Source organism: Panicum virgatum, chromosome 6K, assembly GCF_016808335.1.
Source record: "Panicum virgatum strain AP13 chromosome 6K, P.virgatum_v5, whole genome shotgun sequence".
NCBI lineage: Eukaryota > Viridiplantae > Streptophyta > Magnoliopsida > Poales > Poaceae > Panicum > Panicum virgatum.
In genome coordinates, this window is record NC_053141.1 from 30,465,625 (window position 1) to 30,481,120 (window position 15,496).

The 15,496-nt window shown below is 45.6% G+C and overlaps 1 protein-coding gene across 1 annotated transcript; it reads right to left on the reverse strand.

Moving 5' to 3' along the window:
• Positions 1 to 818: 818 nt before the first annotated feature.
• On the reverse strand, positions 819 to 5,318 carry LOC120712189 (uncharacterized protein OsI_027940-like). Its single transcript, XM_039997905.1, has 6 exons — positions 5,177 to 5,318; positions 3,033 to 3,213; positions 2,784 to 2,934; positions 2,248 to 2,282; positions 1,980 to 2,157; positions 819 to 1,204 (listed from the first exon to the last, which is right to left on the reverse strand). Exons 1-6 carry the CDS (start codon positions 5,179 to 5,181, stop codon positions 1,110 to 1,112), a joined length of 645 nt encoding a protein of 214 aa, XP_039853839.1. The 5' UTR covers positions 5,182 to 5,318; the 3' UTR covers positions 819 to 1,109.
• Positions 5,319 to 15,496: the final 10,178 nt, after the last annotated feature.

Consider the following 15,496-nt stretch of genomic DNA (forward strand, 5'->3'; position numbering starts at 1 on the left):
CTGGCGACCTCCTTGTGCTGGGGGCGCAGGTGCGGGTGGAGCTCGCACGGCCGCGCGGGAGTGGGTGGAGCTCCTCCGCGGAGCTCGGCCAGGTGCGCGGCGCGAGCGGAGCTCGCCGGCGGCGTGGACAGCCATGGGCCGCCGCTTCCCCCACGCAGACCGACGGAGGAACTCCGAGCAGCTCCATGGCGGGCAGTATGCAGGTTTTAGTGTATTTGTTGCAAGCATATGTTCCATATGTTTAAGACGTTTTCAGAAGAATGTTGCAAGTGTTTGTGTTGCAAAAGTAGATCTCAATGTTGCATATGCTTCACAGTCATGTTGCAAGTGTTTAATACGGATGTTACATTTACATTGAGATGTTTCATGTGAATTTTAATTGTTTCATGAAACATATGTTGTGCCGAGTTTTTTCTCATCATCAACAGATCGCAAACAATAATTTCTCAAAATGATTTTTGATGTCGCAAACGATGATTTTTGATGTTGCAAATGTTTCAAACAAATGTTGCAACAGTATATTAGAAGTGTTTCATATGATCCGATCATGTTGCATGCAACATCAAACTATGTTGTGGTAAGATTTACGCCCGGATCGTCCAGACGCTAGCAGCCCGGACTGTGAATTACAGGTCCTTTGTCCCCTCATCAAGAACCAGAACCTCGTATCCTATGGTCATTGATGCACTGTTGTAATGGACTACTGGTGCAGTTTATTAGTAGGGAAGAGTACTTTATAACTCCAAGCATCGCATCACGGAGTTAGACAGGATAAGCTAGGCCCGCTCTATCTTTATCTCAAGCTCAAGGAGAACTGATAAACCATTCACTGCTCCGGCATTTTCATAATTAGACCAAAACTCATAAGAGAAAGGATCAGCACAACAAATCCAGCATTGGCTAAGAAAGCATCATGGAAACAATATCAGAAATCCATAATATGCTGGGCGCGACAGTAGGATGCCCAGTCGAAAGACCAACGCTAGTTCTCTTGGCAAGTCAGTGGTACCTGCCAGCCAGTGCCACAGAGAAAAAGGTTTTCCTCCAGGCTCGGTGGAATCCATAGAACATGCGGATACAATCTATTTTGGATCATGCCGGAACCCTCTTCAACTGCTCTGAGCTGTCTCTGTCTTAGCTTCAGCTGCCTCTGTCTTCTCAGCCTCACCAGCCTTCTCCGCAGCTTGAGGCTTTGATACTTCTTCTAATAAGGGGGCAAAAGGAGGGCAAGATATTATCGTTAGTACATTTGAGAGTTGTGATTTTCGTGCTTTTATGACAGCATAATTTTGCAGACCACATGAATCATAGATTACATGACTACTCTAGTTCAGTACACTGCATGATACTATCTAAAAAAAGAACCTGAAAACTTGCAGCTGACACTAATTTGCCAAAGCGACAATTGCCTAAAAGACTATTTGTGAAGCCTATACTGCAACTAGGGTCAAAACAATCAGACATAATATTATCAGTTTTGACCCAATGCATCAATAGTACATTTATTTAGCAGATATGCATAATGGTCTAATGTAGTAGTAATTGACATCAATCATCATGCACAATGTAACTCTGAATAATCAAAGAAACAGTTGTAGCTAGGTTATTGTATTTCAGTATACAATAATCCAGAAAATTTCGAAGCTCCGGGTTAAGAACACATTGACCACGGTAGTTCCCTTGTGAAAAAGGACAATGGTTTATCTTGTGCACATTGAATTCAAAGTTGATCAGTACGACAGAAATGATCATAACTCAACTCATTGTTAGATGTGAAATTACAGTCTTTTATAGATTGGACTTATCAGTTGTTAAGCTATATCAATGAAACGAAATAATGAAGGATTAGCAGTTAGTTGAGCTGTATGATCCTAGCAGTGCTACCCTAGTTTTGATTTCACACATTTTTTATCTTAATAGCTAGTAGATGTAACTACCAAGAATTAAAAGCACATTAGAAAGAACGGAAAAATACCAACCTTCATCATCACTCTCATCCTCAAATTCATCCATTCCCATACCACCCATGCCGCCCAGACCACCCATGCCGCCCAGACCACCCATGCCACCCATGCCGCCCAGACCACCCATGCCACCCATGCCGCCCAGACCAGCCATATCACCCATGCCGCCCATACCGCCCATGCCACCAAAATTCTACAAAACGTAAATATAAAACAAGTGAAACACAATGACAAGGAATCCAGTAATAATTAATAAGAAGAAAACTGATAAAACAATATTTACCGAGAAGTCCATCCCATCCAAGTTGACATCACCACCTAAGAAAAGAAAACATGAATGTAAGAATTGCATAATCTACTTATCGTTCAGTGTGGAAAAGAAAATTTTCTAGTTCAAGCCTACAGCACTTCAATTGGTGATATCAAGTTAGCATATTGTATAGGACAAATGGTAAGGATAGCTATGTTTACAAATGATATTCTGAAGCAAGGATAGCTATGTTTTCTTTCCAAGAAGGCAGATGGTGAAAAGAAAAGTTTGCTGGAATTTGGATGTAGCCTTTAGGTTGAGTTAAGGTATAATCTAAATGCAAAGGTGCTGCTCATGAAATATTTAGACTAAGAACTAGCTATGTAATCATAAGTTCATAACTGCCAAGCATTGCATTATCATCTAACTAAATTCTTATGTGCTATCTATTAAATTCATGTTCAGTCACTTATATGAATTGAAACAATGAAAAAGTAAATGTTCTGTCATTATCATTACTCATTAAACTATCAATATATTTAGGAGTGACAAAAGAGGACATCGCATACCGTCATCATCTTCATCCACCCATTTGTCCCAATCAACTTTCACAAAGTGAGGTGCCCTTTGATCATCCCGAACAAGCTTCTTCCACCATTTGGCCTCAGCTTTTTCTACGATACAGAATATGGACCTGACACCCACACTTATCTTGCTAGCCTGTTAAAAAGAAAAAAAAAACTCTGGGTTAGGAAGCACAACTTTTCAGAAGGATTAAAACACAGCTTATATAATAATACCATATGAAAATGCATTACCTCCACATTGACTTTGTCATTCAGTTCTAGTTTCAATTCATATAAGTTTGTACCAACACTGCCAGAGAATGTGAAGACACCATCTGGCTCCAAATTGACCTTAGCATCCTTTGCATCAGATAACTGTACGGTGATGTAAACCTTGTCGATCCTCTGAGCCCACTTCACTTCAGGGTGCCGACTACAGAAGACATATCAAGAAATCAACATAGAACAGGAAATAAGTATCTCTATAAGACTATAACCTTATTCAAACATACTTAATAGCCTCTAAAAGTAAGACTATATTTGCATGTAGTCTACTTATTACTCAACATTTGTTGACTTAATGTGTAGAAAGAATAAGGAATATCCATGATTTGCAAGGGCAACCAAATGATTAGTTTCACAAACAGAGAATTAACATAATCGGCAGATAGCATCAGTATCACTGTTACCTATCCAGCTAATGAAAATTTTACCACAATGATGTAGCTATACAGAAGATGTGATAAAGGAAAACAGAACAATAAACTCAAAAGGAACAGAAAAGGTTAACCTGCCAGTAATAGTATAGTATCCTAACTCCATCTACCAAGCTAGCTATATGTATGAAGTTTCATCGCGACAATTCAAGAACAATGAAATCAACAATCATTGTGAAATTCATACATTTATGAATCAAATTGCCAACAAATGGAACCATAAATTTACAATCTCATATACTAAAGAATAAAGTTATTATTTCGAATATTTGCATGTCCAAATCCTTGTTTCATATGTACCTTCATGAGAAATTGAGAATAGTACCAGCCAGATAATATATATTCGAAAAACATTATGGATCATGAAAAAGGGCCAAATATTTTAACAGCATGCGATACAATCACAAGCACAAGAGTCAAAATAAATGCAAGCTGTGTTAGGAAACACAATCTGAGACCTGCCTCTAGGATATCAAGTGAGGATGCAGCATAAAAAGTTTATAATAATTTATAAAGACATGCTTTTCAGTCTAATGTACCAATCAGTGCTATCCTAAATGCTAAAAACTATACAGTCTGTCTCCTATCGTTTAGCTCTTTACTCAGGCTAAACATCCATTAAAACGGGTTAAGCAGTCATTAAACAAGCTAAATGGGTGATTAAACGGACATGGCTAGCAACCGTGTAGTGTTACACGGCATGTAAACAGGCTAAACGGCCATGTAGGCGAACAGTGGTGCCAATATCTCAGCCCAACACAAAACTTGTCGACTGAGAGTAGTTAATTCATCAGAACTCACCTCGAAGCAAATCTAAATACAGTTAAAGCATACATGAGACTAACATTCAACAAAGCAGCTGTAGGCATGTATGTTAAATGATAACCACAGGTGCAAACCAAAAGGGGCAACAGAAAACATAACAAGGCAGATTCTAAGATTTACTCCATCAACACCTTGAAATAAATGCATGAAAGCACGCCAAAACATTCAGTATTACTAGAACCTACCTACCTAGATTTCTACACAGACAAACCAAGTCAAAAGTATCTAGAACTTCTTAAGGAACCTAGACTTGTACACGAAGCAACCAAATCAAAAGTACCAGAATACCTAACGAAGGCTACGTTTGTCAACTAACCCGGACTAAATGTAATGACAGTAAATTGATGAAGTTACCACCGCGTTATGCAAAAACAATGGCGGACGCAGAGCTACGGGCACACTGAAACAGCAGCTTCACACAGTCACGGACGGCACAGCCATGAACTGCAGTTACCCGCAGAACCACCTACGCTTTTCCCTCCCATTCCATCCACACCCAACCGACGGAACCATTCGACACCGCAGCACCTCGCAACGAACTACAACGAAAGCCGTACAAACCCGCGCCGCCCAAACCCTAGCGGCACATCGTAACCTGAGTAAGAAATAGGGGAAACCCAACGATTCCATCCCGCCCAGCCCCATCACCGCGCGAAAACCCTAGGTCTCGCGGGGAGCAGCGGCCACAGCAGCACTGGGACCTCGCGCTCCCGGCCCGTCCCCATTCAGATCCGCGACGCGGCCGGAGGCGGACGCCGCGAAATCCCGACTCCCACCGAACCCACGGAAGCGAGAGCGCCGAATCTAGGGAGGGGAGGCAAGAGATCGAGGGCGCGGCGGTCGGTTTCTGCTCACCTCATCTTTGTCGCGGCTGGTGCAGGCGGCGGCGCGGGCGGCGGCGGGTGGTGGGAGCGAGGGTTTTGTGAAGTTTTCGGGAGTAGGAGGAGGGGAGGAGGAAAGGTGGGGAGGGCGAGGGAAGTAGGGTCCGCTGGACTAGACACGGGCACGTGGGGCGAAATGGGCTGCCAGGGTCTGCTGGGCATGGTTGTGGCTGCGGGCTGCGGCCCCGTTTAAAATTGACGACTCGACTCCGCTCAGGCCCAGCGTCAGCGAAACGGCCGGATTTGAAAGCAAAGGCTGCTCCGAAACTGACCGAGAAAAGGCTATGCACAAGACGTCTAAGAACTTTGTGTCGGTAGGGGCGAAGCCAGGCCAAAAGCACACTGGAATCCATTTTTTTTTAAGCCAGCACACTGAAATCTTATGTATAAGGCCATTTTCAGTGGGTGTTTCATAAGAGTTTCATGCACATTAAATAAGGTGTCATGTCACCATTTTAGATGATGTGGCACTGATTTAATGAGGAGAGATGAAATGAGTTTTATCTAGATGAAACCATGTATACACGGTTACCAACGCTTGATGAGTCTTAGAATTAAATAGGATGGGAGCCTATGAAATAGCAAACATGAAATAATGCATTGTGGGGGTGAGTTTCATCCATGGTTTCATTTGTGTTTTGTTGATGTGGCACTCTTGGAAACAACAAAATGAAACCACCCATTGGGATTGGCCTAAGCGGACTGGTCATTTTGAACTGCTCCATCGTGTCAAAGTATAAGTCATTTTGATATTTGTAAGTATACAATTTTGCTGCATATCTAAATATAATATATATCTAAATGCGTAGCAAAAACTGTATATCTAGAAATATCAAAACAATCAATAATTTAGATCAAAGGGAGTACTAATTACAGTATACGGTGATTTGCCACTGTTTTTCAAAATTCGTTGGGGTCAAGGTCCCCCGATGGGGAAGCCTTAGCTTAGAGCTAAGTGGCTGCCTACAACACTCAAGCCCTACAATAGTAGTTTTTCATTTGTCTAAACATATGTCTTACTATTATATTACTAGTTTTTCCTTATAACTTAGGTTCATAGACGACTAAATTTTCGTCTGAATTAAAGTTTAGGTCACTAAACACTAGATGATTAAATTTTGGTCCATGTCTGTTTGAATTTATAACTTTGTTCCATACCTGTTTGGATTTATGGACTAAAGGTTAGGTAAAATTATATAGAAATATTCTTTTTATCGTTGGACTATATTGTTGTTGTGTCTGCATGTGCATAGTGAGGGATACATTTTGTATTTTCACAGTTTCTATGTTGATTTAGTACAATTTAGGTGGGTTCTGAGAACCACTGATAAACTTTAGTTGAGGTGGAACTAAGTTTAGTCTACATTTTAGTCCATATATTTGGATCACCTAACGGATAAGGGGTCGTTTGGTAGGGCTCCACCAAAAAATGCTTTACTGCTGAAGCCATAAAAATGTGGCTTGATCCGGCTTCTAGTTTATTTTTACCATAGCTTACAAAACAGCTTCATGCTACGGTGCCTCGATTTGTGCAAAACAAGATGAAACCGGAGCCGATGAAAGTCCTTCCAATTGAAACTTTTTTCTTAAACAAATGACCCTAAACATTAGACCTATAGTTTAATATATGGATCCAAACGGACTTAGATTCTCTTTTCTTTTTACCCTGCCATCCACCTCCTACTTGATCCACCTCTACATTGAATCCTGCACTCGGATTGTTGCTTGGTACTCCCTCCATTTCAAATTATAGGTCGTTTGACTTTTTTAGCTGAAGTTTGACTACTCGTCTTATTCAAAAATAATTTGTGCAAAATATTATTTATTTTATTGTGGTTTGCTTTATCAAATTCAAGTTCTTCAAAAATGACTTAAATTTGACTATATTTGCATAATTTTTTTTGAATAAGATGAGTGGTCAAATTTGGTGTCAAAAAAGTCAAGCAACCTATAATTTGGAATGGAGGAAGTAAGAGCCAAGCTCTCTCTTAGCCAGGTGAGTAAAAGCAGTTGGCTAGGTTGGTTGTATGTCTCTTAGGGCAGGTACATTGCAACACGTCACGGTCTCATAGGTCGTCCCATACGATGCCACATAGGATTTTTGGTGACGTGGAGAGGCGGGGAGGGGGGGTTGCGCGGCTGGAACTAGGAGATGGAGGAGAGAGTTAGAGTTTTCTTGTTTATATACTCCTCAGTAATTGGGCTCATATGGGGTTTCTTCTAGGCTTGGTCTAACCAAAGCAGTTATATAAATGATGACCGTCTCCATTAATATATTTTGCGAGGCGGATATTTTTCCTGCCCGTCTCGGAGGTGTTTTAAAAATATCACGGTAAATCATTTTTTAGTAATGTTATGTGTCACTGCATGAGACCGCTTTTAAGATGACACAATGTACTTGCCCTTACTATTATATACTTCCTTTTAACGGTTGTTTTAACATGCACCCGGTTCCAAAAATCCACAGGTCGATTCCCATTTATTTACCATAAAGAAAATATTCCCATTTATTCCAACTGCTCGTAGCTAGGAATTGGTAAGTGCAAAAAGACGATGTCAGAGAGCGAGGCTTGCAGGAGTCACAAGCTGGTAAAGACGACGTAGAGAAGATATCATCATCGAAGCGGGTCACATGGACTATGTACCCGCAATGGGATGGGTGTATGACAATTGGCAACCGGCGGGCTCTATATATATCTCTTCGCAATAGGCACTCTTGCCTTGCGTGGCAACTAGGTGTCAACCAGATTTAAGGTGTACTCGTCCTGTTCTAAATTATAAGTCGCTTAATTTTTTAAGCCCAAATTTAACCACCCTTTCTATTCAGAAAATTTACACAAACATAGTCAAATTTAAGTCATTTTTGAAAAAAATTTATTAATAAAATAAGGCACAATAAAATAAGTGATATTTTGCATAAATGTTGAAATAAAAGACGTAAACTTTTGGTGATGGAAGGCATGGTAAAAAAGCTAAAGCATGGATCTTTAATTAAGTTCAATAAAATTTTCAAACAGAAAAAAAAATAGCTGCAATGTTGGAAAAAAACACCCGGTCCTATACAATCTAGCTACTATGTGGACAGTACGCCAGAACTAAGCAGTTCTGGTACGTACATTCCTAGAATAAATAAGGGAAAAGTTCGGTTTATATCTTTGAACTATTACAAAAGTTTGATTTTTAACCTTCAACTATGAAACGAATAATATAGGCCATCCAACTATTCAAACCGGGTAAATTTAGTCCCTTAGGTGGTTTTGAAGCTGGTTTTCTATTTTGTGAGAATTAAAAATATTTAGTATTAAAATAAAAAACTCATAAGTAATTCATTTTAAGTCAAAAAATTATAAAATTGGTATTAAAAGTTTTCTGAAAATGTAACATATCTATTGATACAATACTTGTTAGTTATTCAGATTTAATATTTTATGTTCATAATATTTATTTGCTTGTAGTTATACCTATTATTTTGGGTTTTTTGTTTACCGGACACTCTCAAAATGATGATTTGTGCGCTGCACACCGAACTTCTTGAAATAGTCTGCAGCGCATCCTGAATTTGTGTTTTTGTGCGATGCACATTGGCCCCCTTAAACAAATTTTTTACAGCCTGGGAAGTGAGAGAAGACCGGGTAAAAAGACCAAAATACCCCCCACAGCCTTATCTCCTCACTCTATCCCTTCGTCGCGCCCTCCCCGCCCCCTACCCGCGACGCGCCCCCCGCCCCCCGGACCCGCGACGGCGGCAACCCGCTGAGAGCGCGTCCGCCGCCCCTCTATCCGCACCGCCGCCCGTCCACGACACCGAGGCCACGGCGGGGCATGTCGAGGGGCCACGGCGGGGCATGACCGGCGGCGGACTTCCGAATCCGGGAGAGGGAGGTGGGAGGGCCGCCGGCGGAGGCCGCCCCGCCATGTCCACCGCATCGGTGCGCGCGCGGGCGATTCCGCGATGCCGCCCTGGTGCCGCGGACGCCTCCTCCACCGCGCGGTGGAGAGGGCCGTCGCGCCGCCATGGTGGAGGCGAGGCGCGGTGGCCGGCAAGCCGCGAGCTCCTCGAGCTCTTCTGCTCCGACGAGGCGCAGCGCTGGTGGCATTCAAGGCCCGCGCCCCCTCGCTGCGAGGTGGAGCAGGCGAGCAGCCGCGGTGGCGTGCACGCGAGGCCACCGCGCGGCGCGCACGCGTGGCCGCCACGATGTCATGGTGGAATGGTGCGAGGCCGGCTGCGCCGAGACGGAGCGGCAGCGGTGACCTCGAGCTCAGACATGGACGTGGCGCCAAGGCGGAGCAGCGCGGGGGCGAAGGTGCCGGTGGCGGCGGCGAGCCCTCCTTCCTCCTCCCTCGCCGGATCCAGGTGCCGACGAGCCCTCCTCCCTCTCTCCCTCGCGCCGCCAGTCCCCTGCTCCCTCCGCCGCCTCCCCCTCCCGGCGGCACGAACCAGCGGCGGCGCAGACTAGCGTCGAGGGGCCACGGCGGGGCACGGGCCGGCAGCGGGCCACCATGGGAGGGCTCGGGGCAGGGCAGGGTACGGGCGGGCGGCGGCTGCTGGGGGGCGGGGCGGCCGTGGGAGGCCGCCATGGCGAGGCAGAAGGGGAGGGAGGGAGGATAGAGAGGGAGATGACATGTGGGACCCTCACCAAGGGCACTTTAGTCCTTTCACCGTTCCCTCTCTCCTATCCAGTTAGAAAATATAATTTTTAATAGGAAGTATGTGCTGCATACAAATTTGTGTTTTCACGGTGTGTTCCAAACTAATTTGAAGAGTGGGATGTGCTGCCCACAAAATCACGTTTTGGTGGTGTTCTGTAGACAAAAAACCCTATTATTTTTGAATAACTAAAATTCAAATGGAGCAGTAGTAGATAGGTTACATTTTAAGCAAAATTTTGGTACTAGTTTTATATTTTTCTGATTTAAAATGAAATAGTTTTAATTTTTAGATCTAATTATTTTTTAAATTTTTTTAGAAAAATGCAAACCACCTTCAAAACTACCCCAAGAGCTTTGTTCAGTTTCGACAGTTGGATAGCCTATATTGTTTGATTTTGTAGTTTAAGATTGGAAATCGGACTTTTGCGATAGTTTGAGAGTGTAAACGAATTTTTCCCTATATAAGAATGTTTATAAAAAGCCTTCTTGGGTGGATCTTCATCTTGATCTAGCTCCACCACTCGTTTAGAGAAGCCAGAGCTGGTGAAGCCACCGGCTCCTTGTGGTTTTGTGCGGGAAAGAAAAAGAAGAGAAAAAAATAAGCTCCAGCTAACATTACGTAAATAGAAGGAAAGAGCCAGGCAAGAGCGTGTTTTTTTGACCGGCGATGGCTTTTTCATTCTTAGGGCTTTTTTGACAGGACTCCAGCTCCGGATTTCTCGGCGGCTCCTGGTGGAGCTCTACCAAACGCTCTGGAGGTGAAGCGACTCCGTCCTGTAGACTGCGAGGGTCACAAAATCGGCTTTGCATTTGAGAAGGTGGAACAGGCGGGAGCCACAAAATCAGTTCTGCCTGCTCCAGCTCTGGCTCCACACTTTTTACGGAGAGCCGGAGTTCTCTCAAGTGGGACCTTAATTTCACCGGCCTCTGCGTTCCAGATCAGATTAGAGAACTGCAGCCACGCACACCTTCCAGCCGTCGGTGGAGTGCGTGGGGGCGTGGCACAGCGCGCGTGCCCACCCCCCCCCCCCCCCCCGCGCGTCTTTTGGCTGGCGAAAGCGCCGCCCGGCCCAGCCGGGACGATCGAATCGATGGCGGAACGCATGCAACCCCGCGCGGGGCGGTGGAGTCGTGGAGACGCCTGGCGTCGCCCACCCGGCCGGCCGTTCCCTTTCTCTGGCTCTCGTGCCGACCGGGTCCTTTAATTTTCCCCTTTGTTTCTTTAGCCAGCGGCTAGCTAGCCCGGGGGACCTTGCATTGCATTGCTATAGAACGAGATCCTGCCGCGGCCTTGGAGCCTTGCACCCAGTGGCCTTTGTCCTTTATCCTGTCGAAACTCCTGCATGATGAGCTACTAGCTAGCAACGGCCCAGTTAAGAAGCAACTAGCCTCTGAGGTTCTCTCTCTCTATTCTATGTATATTTGCTAAAAAAACCTATATATATATGACTATTTATCTTGGCATTTATTTATTTTTTTTTGCTATCTGTTTGGGTACATACTAGAGTATTTCTAAACTTTAACCGGTAAAATCTTTTATCGATCGCAGTCGCTTTTCTTTCTTCTTAAATCAGAATTCTTAATTATGCATGCTGAATCTCTACTATGTGCGTAGTACCATGGCAATTGCCAATTGGCAACAACCGGCGGACCCAGGGCCCAACGACTCTGTGCACTCGCCGGGGCTCCTTGCTATACGTGCAACATGCTAATGCTAGCACATCGCAATGTATAGTTGTTCAAACAGGTTCAGCACGCAGGGCCAGCACGGGCTCGGACCCAAAAAGCACGGCCCAAGCCTGATGAGGCACGGCAGGTGTCATGCCCGTGCCTAGCACGGCTCGTGTCGTGCCCGTGCTTGGCCGCGACTTAATGGGCTATCACAACGTGACCCGTTGATTTCCTACCGTTTGATGTCTTTGGATGAGTAATAACCGTTGGATCAAAATCCTATTTATAAAACATCTCTCCACCGTCTCCCCCCAGCCTCCCTCCCCACCAGCCGCTCCAGCTCCCTCTGACTAGCCCACGGGCCGCGGCGGCGCTCGTGCGGCCTCGCCCGCGGCGCTTTCGCAGCGGCGTCGTGTCCGCGGCGGTGCTCGAGCGGCGGCATCTTGCCCCGCACGGCAGCGTCTCTCCCGCGGTGGCGCCTCGCGCATAGGCGGCGGCGACCATGGCGACGGACGACATAGCCCCGCCGGGCCGCCGGGCCCATCGGCGCACTGCACTATTGAATATTCATAGTGCCGTGCCTAGGCCGGGATGCCGGCACCGCGGCACTAAGCGGCACGGCACGACAACACCGCCGTACCGCATCGTGTCGTGCTTCGCCGTGCCACTGCCGTGCTGTGCCTCGGTGATCCATTTGGCCAACTATATCGCAATGGTAAAAGTACGTCTGAATTTTTTTTTCTCTTTTGCGTTGGTCACTACTAGAGAGAAGCAGGGCAAGTAGTAGTCAGCTTGTGTGTATTCAAATCAACACTAGAGACCGAAAAAATTAAAAGAGGAGAGCCAATAACTAGAATATGTTCGAATAGCTAGCGGTTATCAAATATGTTCGGTTGTGATCACACTACTAGTACTAGAGATGGTATAATAGAAGGATTAATTGGAGATATATCATTACAACTTTCAGGAGTTGGAAATATGCTATTACAATTTACCATATTGGAATATTGGAGATATACTATCAGGATACCTCTTTCCCCTCCTGAGGCTCACTCACAGGGTACAGCTCCTCGTATTTTTCTCATATGGATGTGTATACCCCTCCATCCAAATCCATCTGCTCCATGCGTCGCGACCCCAGGGGCGGCAGCGGCGGGGGACGCTGCATACCTTCTTCAACTGGTACTACACGGTGCTGGGCCTCTCCATCATGTCGCGGCCACCGTCATTGTCTACATCCAGCAGGCCAGGGGCTGGGTCATCGGCTTCTCCGTGCCCGTCGTGCTCATGGTCACCGCGCTCACGCTCTTCCTCCTCGGCTCGCCCTTCTACCTCAAGGCAGCGGCCGACAGGAGCGCCATCCTCGGCCTCGTGCAGGTGCTCGTCGCCAGCTACAAGAACCGCCACGAGCCCATGCCGCCGGAGACGGCCGACGCCTTGAGCTTCCACAACAAGGCCGGCGCCAAGCCCAGGACTCCCACCAACAAGCTAAAGATACGGTACACTATTGCACAATTCTGAATTCTTCTTCGTGATGCTAATTGTGAAGCATGGCGTGAATTAATATGGTTGTGTGTGCTCATGGCGTAGGTACTTGAACCGGGCCTGCGTGCTCAGGAACCCCGGCAAGGAGCTGAGCGCCGACGGGGTGGCGTGCGACCCGTGGAGGCTGTGCACGGTGCAGCAGGTGGAGCCGTGGAGGACATCAAGGCCGTCATCCGCGTGCTGCTTTTGCGTCGCGACCCCAGGGGCGGCGCCCTACGGGTGGGACTTAGGAGGGAAAAGAGGTATCTGATGGTATATCTTTAATATGGTGAATTATAATAGTATATTTCCAATTTTTGAAAATTGTAATAGTATATCTCCAATTAATCCATAGAAAAATTGTCTTAGCTTGGGCAAGGTTTCTTTCGATCCCTGGGTCCGCCCAACCACACAGACAAGAGGAGCTCCACCTTGCATGCGCCTCGCCAAGCACAGCTCGATCTGCCGGATACGCATATAGATCGGCCCGCTCAGCTCCGCTCTCAATGTGTCGCGATTTGACGTTTAATTTGCGAGATGACGTATGCTTTCGGTTCGTCCTGAATGGTGACCACTTCTTATTACTGAAAGCAGTGACACCGGACTGTATATATGTACTGCTTCAACGTCCGATAGGGGCTACTAAACCAATTGAACAGGGCGCTCGCAGTGGACATTATTTTTTTTACTGAATATACTACTAGCTACTATATGTGTGCTTGCAACATGTTCAACGTACTTTATCTTACCACACATGCTTATTTGGAAGCTGCATTTCTTGTATGTACGTATTGCCAGTCCAAATTGAAGGCAACACCGTACCTATTTTATCTTTTATCCTATTCAAGATTGACTAAAATACACCCCCTCCCATCATCACACGTATAGAGTAGTTTGGTTTTCGCCCGTCCATTTTTTTCCCCAGTTGTGTCACTACGACCATGCATGCTTGATAAATTCTAGGAGTTAAATGCATGGCAGGCCCTTAAACTTGTAGGGCTGTGTCATTTAGGTCCATCAACTTTGAAAATGTATTTTTGGGTCCCTAATCTAATCGAATCGTGCACTACAGGTCCAAAGCGCCACTGGAGCGCTTTTTAGCCAACGTGGCCGCGCCAGCGTGGCGTCCAGCTCGTTTTTGGCAACACGTGAGGAGAGCGGATGGGTGCGGTAATTATGCACGTTGCCCCTATTTTACATGGCCTTGACATAAGTCACCCTCTCCTCTCTCGAGTTCGTCGCGATGGGAGCGCAGGTGACCAAGGGCGGCGGCGACGAGGATCAAGCAGAATCGGCGGCGAGCTCCGAGGAAGGAGGAAGGATCGAGGGGCACCTGTGGCGCGCGGAATCCCTCGAGGACTGGTGGCCGCGGCGAATCGGCGCCATGGCGCCTTCGTTGCGGCGGGAAGGGGAACAGCCACCCATGTATGGTGAGTTAATCGGAACCCTAACTAGTGGAATTTGCATTTGTTTGGCGTTGCTGGGCATTGTTGAGTGGTTGTATTTGTAGGTTTCAGTTGAAATCATCATTTTTGAGTTGGTTAGGGTTTTGTTTTGTACTGATTATTTCCACTGCTAAAGAACTAAAACTGTGAAATTGGTGTGGTATATGCAATGTAGGGGCTGACAGTGATGAGTTCACGATTATGTTGCACCATGGGGGTTTCTTTGTTGGGCAGGGTTCTAATCGGGCATATGTGGATGGCAAAGTCAATTACTTTGATCATTGTGAGGTAGATAGTTGGTCTACTTTGTGGTTAGATGATTTTCTTGAGCAGCTTAATTACCTAAAGAGTTCAACTTGCAAGGTTTACTGGTTGCTTCCAGGGAAGGATCTTCCAGATGGTCTTAGAATTGTAAGTTGTGATGCTGACACACTGGTGATGATGTCTGTGGTGCACAAGTTTAGACAGTTTGTGTTGTATGTGGACCATGATGACCATATTGTAGGCCTAAATTGGGAGGACATAGTAGTAAATCCAATTGGTTCATTGCCAAAGGTGTTAAGCCCTAGAAAAGTTGAATTTGTTGAGAAGAAAGAAAATGTGAAGCTACCAGATTTTCATTCCAACCTTGACAGCATTAAAGATTTTAAACAGTGTTTTGGTGAAGGCAGTGACTCTGAGAATCAAGATTTTGTAGACAGTGATTATGATATGGAAGACGATGATGATCTTTTCTGGGACAATGTTGATGAAGTTGTGGATGAAGGAATTACCAAGGGGAAGAGAATTGGAAAAGGAAAAGGGCTAGCTATTTTAGAGGAGGAGGAACTGTCAACAGATGAGGATGATTTGCAGGCACCAGACTCTGATGGTGAAGGTCATACTAGGATGGGGTTCAAGTCATTCAGGGCAGTGGATATGCAGAACCCAAATTTTAAGGTGGGAATGTTGTTTGAGACAGTTGAGCAGCTAAGGAAATTCAAGGTCCAAGTGGTCCTAAGCTG